This window comes from Stegostoma tigrinum, chromosome 46 (genome assembly GCF_030684315.1).
Source record: "Stegostoma tigrinum isolate sSteTig4 chromosome 46, sSteTig4.hap1, whole genome shotgun sequence".
Lineage (NCBI taxonomy): Eukaryota > Metazoa > Chordata > Chondrichthyes > Orectolobiformes > Stegostomatidae > Stegostoma > Stegostoma tigrinum.
In genome coordinates this window covers 2,429,747-2,440,826 of record NC_081399.1, presented here as the reverse complement: position 1 = coordinate 2,440,826, position 11,080 = coordinate 2,429,747, and the positions used below count along the sequence as shown (strand labels likewise).

General features: G+C 42.0%; 1 protein-coding gene across 1 annotated transcript; it reads left to right on the top strand.

Moving 5' to 3' along the window:
* The first annotated feature begins 8,841 nt into the window (after window positions 1–8,841).
* Window positions 8,842–10,418, top strand: LOC125449550 (probable G-protein coupled receptor 139). Its single transcript, XM_048525367.1, has 3 exons — window positions 8,842–8,949; window positions 9,049–9,301; window positions 10,328–10,418. Exons 1-3 carry the CDS (start codon window positions 8,880–8,882, stop codon window positions 10,416–10,418), a joined length of 414 nt encoding a protein of 137 aa, XP_048381324.1. The 5' UTR covers window positions 8,842–8,879.
* Window positions 10,419–11,080: the final 662 nt, after the last annotated feature.

Sequence of the window (11,080 nt, the reverse complement as noted above, 5' to 3'; positions counted from 1 at the left end):
CATTCCATTCCCTTACTACTCTCTGAGTAAAGAAGCTACCTCTGACATCTGTCCTATATCTTTCACTCCTCAATTTAAAGCTATGCCCCCTCGTGCTCGCCGTCACCATCCTAGGAAAAAAGCTCTGCCTATCCACCCGATCTAACCCTCTGATTATTTTATATGTCTCAATTAAGTCGCCTCTCAGCCTTCTTCTCTCTAACAAAAACAGTCTCAAGTCCCTCAGCCTTTCCTCATAAGACCTTCCCTCCATACCAGGTAACATCCTAGTAAATCTCCTGTGCACCCTTTCCAAAGCTTCCACATCCTTCTTATAATGTGGTGACCAGAACTGTACACAATATTCCAAGTGCGGCCGCACCAGAGTTTTGTACAGCTGCAGCATAACCTCATGGTTCTGGAGCTCCATCCCTCTTTTAATAAAAGCTAAAACACTGTATGCCTTCTTAACAACCCTGTCAACCTGGGTGGCAACTTTCAAGGATCTGTGTACATGGACACCGAGATCTCTCTGCTCATCTACACTACCAAGAATCTTAACATTAGCCCAGTACTTTGCATTCTGGTTACTCCTGCCAAAGTACATCACCTCACACTTGTCCACATTAAACTCCATTTGCCACCTCTCAGCCCAGCTCTGCAGCTTATCTATGTCTCTCTCTGACCTACAACATCCTTCTTCACTATCCACAACTCCACCGATCTTGGTGTCGTCTGCAAATTTACTAACCCATCCTTCTACGTCCTCATCCAGGTCATTTATAAAAATGACAAACAGCAGTGGCCCAACACCGACCCTTGTGGTACACCACTAGTAACTGGTCTCCAGGATGAACATTTCCCATCAACCACCACCCTCTGTCTTCTTTCAGCAAACCAATTTCCGATCCAAACTGCTATATCTCCCACGATCCCATTCTTCCGCATTTTGTATAATAGGCTACTGTGGGGAACCTTATCAAATGCCTTGCTGAAAACTACCTTGATCTTTTCCAGAAAATCATCGATTTCACTGATTTGGCAAGTGGTGGAGTTTAGCACCTGAACATTTCTGTGAAATCTCGACATGACGCGTTGTATTACAAAAGGGCAGTTTCTCGGGGCTGCTCAGAGTTGGCAGCAAGATCCCCTTGGAAACTGCAGATTGTTGGAAATGTTGGATAGAATCGAACTGTTGATATCCTGGAGTTCAATGCAGGCACCATAAAACAATGTTTTCAACGCTGTTCTGCAGTTGAACAATTTGCTTCAGATGTTCCAGATAATGTCGAGCAGGATGAGATGTTGCCCATATGTGCCATAATCCTCACTTCTGCTCAGTTCTGTGTTCAATATTGGAAGTACAGCAGAGACAAGGAGCCCAGGTGCCAGCGGCCACAACTAATACAAAGATGCTCCTCACTTATGTTACTTGTCTTTTGAAGAAGTGTTACTATGGAGATGCCACTATTCATGTTATGCTTCTGAGATTGGGTAGTTTGGCCTAGTAGGGAGTTTGCAACAGAACATAGTGTTTAAAATAGGCCAATTCAAACAGCACAAGCTCCCTTTTTCCAATTGGGTCTCTTTGTTTATGATGGAAATTCAAGAAAATGGTGGTCTTGGCTAAGTATACAGTCACTTCATTTTGAAGGATTTTGTCGCTGCACTATTTAAATGTTAAAGTATATCAGTAGACCAAGTAAAATTTTAAAAAATACTTAATGTTACAACTGCCAACATGACAGATTTAAGTTTGTTTCATTTTTTTGTTGACCTTTCATGGCCAAATGCAACTGAACAGATTTGGGGTGATCCAGCTTTTGAAACAATTTCAAATGTATCAAACTGGTTGAAGGAAAAATTCAACTGTTGTGTGCAGAACTTGTCAGAGAAACCAAAGCAGACGATGGCTCAAAATATCGTACCATCTCCTTGATTTTGGGGATGCAGCACTAATGGAAGATGTCTTAACTCCAATGAAGATGACAAGATTCACAAAGTGCTCTCTTGACTGTACATTTCTATCAAAAGCATTAATGATGTTTCGGGAGATTGAGGAGCTGGGCCTGGGCAGTTGTGGTATAGATGATGAGAGCAACCACCAGCTGGAGCAAATTGCTGCAAACATGTGAAGTACTCAGGTAATGCAACAATTTGTTTAATAACTTTATTACATGGTAGAGCAGTCTCTTGGGTGATACTTAGAAATGGCATCTGCTAGATTAATCGAGGACAGGGTTTTATCATACCTTTCATGAAAACTTGATGACATGGAATCAAAAAACATACTCAAATCTTCTATATCACACTATCTTATGCACTGGGCCATCTGGAATCATATTTTGATGTTACTACATACAAATCTTGCACACTCTTAAAACACCATCTGATTCATTGCTTTTCTCAATGAAATAATTCTTTCTTAGGTACACGACTCATCTCCTAGAGTTCTAGAGGCTGAACATAAAACAGCATTTGGACAAGGTGCCCATGTGATGCCAAGATATACAACGCTATGGGCCAAGTTCTGGGAAATGGGATGAGAATAGTTCAGGGGTTGTATGTGATATAGTTTAACCCACAAACTTCACAATGAGAAAGTAGCATCCAATAGCATGAATAGACTCTGACAGCCTTATTGGTCAGGTTTGAACAGCTCTCAGGACACAGGAATGGGAGTAGGCCATTATGCCCCCAGAGTCTGTGGTGCCATTCAGTGGCTGATCTGTGGTCTCACTCCATATACCTGTTTTTGGCCCATATCCCTCAATACCTTCGCTCAACAAAAATTTACCTATCTCCAAATTAAAATGAGCAACTGATCCACCTTCATTTGTGGGACAGAGTTCCAAACATCTGCCACCCTCTGCGTGTTAAAGTGCTTCCTAACATCTCTCCTGATCACTCTGGCCCCAATTCTCAGACTACATCCCTGTTTCTAGAATCCCCAACCAGTGGGAAGGATTTCCTGGATTTTTTTTTTCGTGAATACCAGATTCTAGGTTGTTAACATATTTGAGGAGAATCAGGACTCCTAATCAACAAAAAAAACGATGGAGAAATCCAACTCAAATTTGCATTCATACCAATCAGGATTGCATTCTGTTTCTTCTTATTCTCCAGATTGGTTTTAAAGAATCTTCTGTCCTTTCAATGTTAATAACTTGTTCAATCATCTGTTTGGTAGCACATTATGCTTTATTGTAAAGCACTGTAAATTTTAGCTCCAAACATGTAGAATTACAATCAGATTCAAGATATGTAGCCTCTGAGGGTCAGTAATATTCTTATATCAAAACAACCAGATACAAGCCATAAAATTAAATTTAAATTACACAGAGATAGTAAGATCTGCCGCTACTGGAGTCAGAGGTAACACAGTGTGAAGCTGGAGGAACACAGCAGGCTGGGCAGCATCAGAGCAGCAGGCAAGTTGAAGTTTCGGGTCAGGGCCCTTCCTCAGAAATAAATTATATGTGTCCTGTATCTCTGAACCATTAGTAACAAAACAGACCAGTAAACATTCCCAAACCTACTCATTTCTCCCTGTGATTTTTTTCTTCTTCTTCTTTACTAATCACAACATGAATAAACTGGTTGATTCAGGAATGACCCATCTCTCTGCCATTCTGAAGCAAGAACATTGCAAAATACAGACATTGCTGTATGTAATGATGTTTCAAATATCAAGCAACCTAACGCATGTTACTCATGCACACATATGTAAAAATCCTTATTAGTAATTATCAACATTTTTTTCTTCCATTTCTATTGTTCTGGGATAATTTAGATATAAGGACTGCACATAAAACAACAGTTACCCTCTGATGAAGGGTCTAGGCCCGAAACGTCAGCTTTTGTGCTCCTGAGATGCTGCTTGGCCTGCTGTGTTCATCCAGCCTCACATTTTATTATCTTGGGCTCTGATGAAGGGTCTAGGCCCGAAACGTCAGCTTTTGTGCTCCTGAGATGCTGCTTGGCCTGCTGTGTTCATCCAGCTCACATTTTATTATCTTAGTTACAATTAACTTGGAATTTCAATGTGATTGCAAGTTGGCATTTATTGTGATCTTTGCCTTTCTTATGTATGTTATGTTACTGCAAATATAATATATATGTGGGTTTTTTAAATCAATGCAGTTTAAAATCCAACAATCTCACAGATGGCTGTGTAGAAAAGCTAATCTCTACTCCCCCTGATAACACTGTACTGTTAAAGCTGGGCATCAGCAATGAATGGTGACCATGTCAACAGGCCGACAGATAAATCTGTTCATGCACTGTCCCACCTCATTCGGAATAGCACACAAATGAAATAAATCTAGTGAGTTTGTTATTTAAGTGTTCTTTGAAGAGAAAATGTTCTTCTTCCGTAATTTATTTGCATCAGTTTGCAGAATAAGCACAGATAAAATGAGTTTTAGAAAATGTACCACCTTTGACGACAGTAACTGAAGAACACCAGGAGTACTGGAGGCCTGGCATAAAGGCCAGGAAAAGTTTTTCAGACTTTCCTGCAAACTCAGACAGTTTCGCACTGAGACACAGAGCATATTAGTTTAAACTTTATTTCTGCTCCTTTGCTGGCACGTGATCAGTGCCCTGGGACTCTCTCACAAATAGCTGGTAAAGAGGACCAGGCCACTTTGGGATGTCAGCTCAAGATGGTTGAGTTGGACCAATGGGTCTCTTTCCCTGCTGTATGACTCTAAATTACAATGAGCTATAATCTCAACAGGTTTATCCTGATTTGTGGAGTCTCGTGGGTAATTACAATATTTTTTAAAAGTGGAATATAAAGCAATCACTTAAATCAAAAGGAATATCTTTATCCATTATCGATATCGGAAGATGGTCTATGGCAGCTTGTGGGGCACAGTGACTCAGTGGTCAGCACGGCTGCTTTAGAGTACCAGGAATCAGGAATTGGGTTACAATCTGAGTGGGGTTTGCACATTATCTCCACATATGTGTGTCTCTTCATGGGGTGCTTTGGGTCCCTCCCACAGTCCAAAGACGTGGATTGGCCAAAGTGACCAGGAGGTGCAGGCTGGGTGGATTAGCAATGGGAAGAGAGCCAAGGTGGGGCACTCTTCAGTGGATTGGTATGAGCTCAATAACCTGCTTCCATGCTGTAGGAATTGTTACGGTTATCATGATTTATTTTTTGGGTTGATACACAATCAATTCTCTTCGGAAGGACTGAAAAGACTGGAGTTGATTCATGGATTGAATGATTTAACTGTAATGACAGGCTGAATAAATTATTTTCTAGTATTTTGGTGCACTTTGTGGGGAATGCTCATTAGAATCAGTCCCTGTATGGAATTTCATTTAGGGGCTTATACCAGCGACTGGAAAAGCCTGAGTGACAAGGGAAGAGATAATAAATTAACCCTCCCACTACCACCTTTCTCAATCCCCAGACCCCAAAGATCCCCAAGATGTATTCATGAAATCAGTCGGTCCTCTTTAAAATATCTAGAGACTTGTTGTGCTCAATAATCTATCTGCTGTCAATTTGTGGAGTGGAATACTAACTTGGTGTTCACTTGACTCAACACTTGCTCATTTTAGGGAGCATGACATTAATATCCCAATCATGTCACATTGTCATTCTACATCCCTTCATAAGTCTGACATGTCCGTTCTCAGCCTTCAGAGCTCAAATACATTGCACTTATTTTTTTCAGTGCTTTGTGATTTGGTAGAATGACATTGGACACAAGGATTTTATCGTGCGACGAAGTCTCCCATTTGCTAGGGCAGCCGATGCTACTAAATCTTTCCAGAGTATGGCAGAGGCACTGGGAGCTCTTGTGTGGCCCTACCTCTGAGTCAGGAGGCCTGGGGTCAGGTCCCATCTACTCAAGAGGTGGTGTAACAAAATTTCTTAACAGCTTGGCTGAAAAGTCACGTATACACATAACAGGAGGTATAGTCACTGGAAAGCAACGTAATATTCAGAGAAGGAGTTAAAGTGGGAGCTAGCTGTGACAAGAGACCTAATTCTTCAGATGGCATTTCAGGATCAAGAATATTAAAACAGGTTCCAACTCCAGAAATGAATTGGATGTTTTTACAGGGGGATAGGGGATAACTGGGTGGCTTTTCCAAAATAATAAAATGTGAGGCTGGATGAACACAGCAGGCCAAGCAGCATCTCAGGAGCACAAAAGCTGACGTTTCGGGCCTAGACCCTGGGATTTGTCTGTTTGTTCTGCTTCTGTCACTAAATCGCCCTTATTTATTTGTGCATAGTGCACTGGACGTGGTCAGCCAGCTCAGAGCCAGTCCCCTAAACTAAGGGGGAGTCATTGGCCTAGTAGCATTATCATTGGACTGTTAATCCAGCAGCCTAGATAAAATTCTGTGGACCCAGGATCAAGTCCCACCAGAGCAGGTGCTGGAATTTGAATTTGATAAAATATCTGGAATTAACAATCTAATGATGACTGTGCAACTATCATTAACTGTCAGGAAAGCCCATCTGTTTCACTAATGCCTTTTTAGGGAAGGAAACTGCCATCCTTAACTGGTCTGGCCTATTTGTGACTCCAGACCCACAGCAATGTGGTTGACTCTGAACTGCCCTCTGGGCAATTAGGAATGGGCAGTAATTGCTGCCTGACCAGCAAAGCCCTCATCCTATGAAACAATAATAAAAACTAAGAAAATTGTAATATTCTTTCTTTATTTCGTCAACAGAGGAGATTCGCATCTCCTGGTTGTATTTGTTCACTTTTTTTTCCCCCCTAGTTCCCTAGTTCTTCTTTTGCAGGTGTGAGACACAATACAAAAAAGTGAGAAAATGCTTTATTACCATACCACTACCAGGAAAATCACCCATAGGACCAAAGCGTCAGTATCAAGCAGACCCTCTGTAGGAGCAATGCCTGTGTGAAAGTAAAAGTGAGGGGAGGGGTAAAGAAGCAATTCAAAATAGGGCTCGTGGGAGAAACAAAGCGTTCCATGCCCGGCGATGCCCATCTCTCCCAAAAGGTATCGTGAGCATCAGTGCATTCCCAGGTGCACCCAGGTGAGGACATAGCCACAAAAAAGGGGAAGGCAGGCTACTCCATAATGACTCCCTTAACCTGTTATTGGCCAACTTGGCCAGGCCCAGGAGCAGACCCATGAGGAGATCCTCTTACCTGTCCACCCCTGCTTCTGTACCGGGTGCCCAAGCATCAGGAGAGTGGGGCTGAAGTGCAGAGGCAAACTCAAAAGGAGGTCTTTGAGATAACTGAAAAGGGAGTGCAAGTGACCACGCCCAATATACACGTGGCCCACAGACTCCATGGCGCCAAAAAAGAGACAGCTGGGCTGGGAGTCCATGAAACACCACAATCTGCGGTTGCATGGTACAGCTGTGTTACACATCCTCCCCCCCTAGATCCTCAAGGGAAAGAGAGAGGACTCCCACATAGAGTGTCAAATGGGCATGGCAAGTTGGTTGATATCCCCTGTTTATATTGGCCAGACAGGGCTTCCTGACTGGCTGAGGTTAACCACCCCAATCAAGGATCTCATAGTCAACAACATCCATCAGGACAGTTTGAATTGCCTATATTTCATAAGAATATATTGTTGGTCACCTCGCTTTGTAATCACTTTCCACAAAGCAGCGCAATCTGTGTGAAACTGAAGTGTGAGGGCGATATCTGCAGGTTTCTTGGGATTATGGGCAGCAATATCGAAGCATAGTTTCCCAGATCCTAAGGCATGTCTAAAAGATGAGGAGAGCATCTATTTGAAAATAAACAGCACCAACCAAAAAAAAAGTAAACAAATGCGTCAACAGAATGATGCAAGTCACTTCCTCGCTTTTATACTCTATTCAACTATTTATATAAACACAAGGATGAGCATCTACCTTATGGAAGTCAGCTCGGGATCCATGGGTTAAGGATAACTTTATGCCACAGGAGTAAAGTCAGCTACTTTGAACGTAATTAATGTGACTGCCCATGGATAACCGCTTACTGCTTAAGCTCAAATATCAGGGGAGTATCACATCAAAGATGCATTGTGATGCTTCATGTGCATGTGGCACCACCACTCCTATTGATAATGTGTCACCACACCACCATAATTGGAGAACCACATTCAGATATCTCAGCAGGACACTGGTACCAAGCCAGCATGGGTTTTCTCTGGTGTATCTGCAAGGCACATGCATTAGTGAGCTATTTCTGCACCTTGTGTTTATGGAGATTGTTTGTCTCATATTTGAGAAGTACACTCACATCTACTCAGAGCGCAGGATGCCGCTAGTGCTAAAGGAGAATGGTCACCTTCACTACATCAGTACAGTGGAATTTGTAGCATCAGATGTGATTTATACCAGCAGTAGGATGACAGCCACATGCTCAGATGTAACATGAATTCAAGTGCCACTTGTACTGGAGAGGTTTGCTGACCTCTATTGTGAATGTAAGTTGCTGAGAAGCCAACATGGTCAGCTCAAGCTTTTGGGAAGCAGATCACGAATCACAGGACATCAGTTATCATTTGTAATATGGGATTGGGTTAGTCACACATTTAGCAGCATTTACATCACCGCCTCCTTTGAAACTTGGAATGTGGGGTATCCGGGTTGGAATTATTAGGCTTCATGTAGCTGCCGCCATCAGTCCTATAAGAACATCAGTCCTATTAGCACAAGCACAGGGGGTTTTAATTTGGACATAAACAATGTCTTCTTCAATCTGCTGTATCATACAAAACAAACTATCTAAGTACATGTGTTGCATAATCATAATTATCATCAACTGTTAGTTATACAGTTGACTCTCTGGAGGATTGAATCATCTACAAATACAGGTTTCTCCATTATTCTAGTCATATGTCAAACTGAGTAATAGAGCTAAAACAGAATTATCTTCTCCCATAAAATGAGACAGCCAGCTATTTTATTGATAAAAACAATTTATTACCCAATTCTTGTGGCCTTCGGTGTTCCTGGTGAGTGTTTCTACCTCATTGTTGCCAATATCCTTTGTATACACAGATACGTTTAACGAGGTATTTGAATGATTATGCTTCTCCCTCCTTTTTACATAGCAAACTTGATGACTCTTGTGCTTCTTGCCAAGGGAAACTGTGGCCTTTCCAAATGCATATCTGTCTACATGGTGGCCATGGCAGGAGCGGATCTATTGGTGATGCTTGTCAATGTGATGTTATATCATGTTTTCAGCTTTCATCTCCCGTTTTCAGTACTGGCCCTCACTCCGATTTGTAAGTTAATTTTATATTTAACCACGGTCGCCATCGATTTGTCCATTTGGTTTACCATCAGCTTCACATTTGACAGGTTTGTAATTATCTGCTGCCAAAAGTTTAGAGCAAGACATTGCACCAGGAGAACCGCAGTCACTGTCATAACAACATTTTCTGTCATGATTGGGATTAAGAACAGTCCATTTGTCTTTGCATTTGAACCTCAGCAAATCATCAACAAGGTGCATTGGGGCTGCAGGACAGGTGAAGGTTTCATTTCCTCACCAACAGGGGCAGCCTACATCTGGTTTCATGTTGCCTGGGTCTTTTGGCTTCCCCTTACTCTCTTGACACTGCTTAACTCCCTGACAATCAAACATATCCTGGTTGGCAGCAGAGCCCGCAGTGGACTGAGAGGTTCACACACGAAGGATCAAGACCCAGAGATGGAGAATCGAAAAAATTCAATTGTTTTACTCTTTGCTGTATCGGGCAGCTTCATCCTGCTGTGGCTGACAGCAGTCGTTAGCTTTGCAATGACTGGAATAATAAATACCTCTTATTACCGAGCTGATCACACCAATCCTGGATACATCGCCATTGAGACCGGAAATATGTTGAAGCTTTTGAGTCCCTGCTCTAACACTTGCATTTATGCAGCGACCCAGAGGAAATTCAGAGAGCAGCTTAAGGAAGCACTTAAATATTCAAGGGCACTGATCTTGAGGCTTTTTTTCTCAAAGAAATGCAAACTAAGATTTCCTTCATAAGTTTAGATGTCAGTTTCAATTACTTTTCTGACTGAGGTAGGTTTCCCTCTCAATAAAAACCAAAAGAACTGCGGACGCTGTTAATCAGGAACGAAAGCAAAGTTGCTGGAAAAGCTCAGCAGGGTCTGGTAGCATCTGTGGAGGAGAAAACAGAGTTAACGTTTCGGGTCCGGTGACCCTTCGTCAGAATTGAGGAAGTTCTGTTTTCTCCTCCACAGATGCTGCCAGACCTGCCGACCTTTTCCAGCAACTTTGTTTTTGTCCTAGGTCTCTCTATCTATCTATCTATCTCGGTAACAATAAGAGTGATATTTAACACAGGTATACTACTACATTTTTTGTCCCTGTAGGCATTTAATGGCTAAACAAGCAATGGTTCCGCACTGTCCTCCACCCAATGAATCAGTTTCTCTACAAGTGTGTTTCGCAGTGAAGATCTGAAATGTACTCAGAGTGACTGAGAGAATTGGAAACCTAATTTCAGAGGCAGACTGACAGCCAGTTACAAACAAAGACACAAACCGGAGGCGGTATCGGGGCGGGGGTGGGGGTGGTGGGGAAATGTGTCAAAAGCTGTTTTCATGCAGGAATTTATAAACTGTCCTACAGTGATTTCAAATTGTGCATTTTCTGTAAGTTACAAAAAATATCTGCAATTTAACAAACTTCCTGAACTGAATGATTCATTACAGAGTTGTCTGTTTGTGAGCGCGTGTGCGTGTATGTCTGTGTGTGTGTGTGTGTGTGTGTGAGGGTTTGTGTGAGAGTGTAAGAATGTGTGCGTGACTGTCATTGTGAGTGTGATGGGTTCATTGTACTTAGACATGATGGAAGCTGAATAAGGCCGATCATAATAGGTAGTATCATAAACAGTGTATCATTGAAATATAACAGAGTATTAACATCTTCAGTCATTGGGGAAAACAAATATTTAAGGATATAGATGTAGGCAAGTTGGAAGTTCCTAAAACAGTGCAGGTTTGTAGAGAAACAGACAAACATGTATCATTGACAGATGTCCATTCACCACAAACTAATTGATCACTCAGAGTTGTAACCACCTGCAAACACAAACGTAAACAGATGTAACTCAGTGATACACT

Bases quoted from the DNA above. Each gene is read 5' to 3' on its own strand.
- LOC125449550 (XM_048525367.1), top strand. From the start codon at position 8,880: ATGAGACAGCCAGCTATTTTATTGATAAAAACAATTTATTACCCAATT. The intron at 8,950-9,048 runs GTGAGTGTTTCT...CTTTTTACATAG, and splicing joins TGTGGCCTTCGGTGTTCCTG to CAAACTTGATGACTCTTGTG. The intron at 9,302-10,327 runs GTTTGTAATTAT...TTGTCCCTGTAG, and splicing joins ATCAGCTTCACATTTGACAG to GCATTTAATGGCTAAACAAG.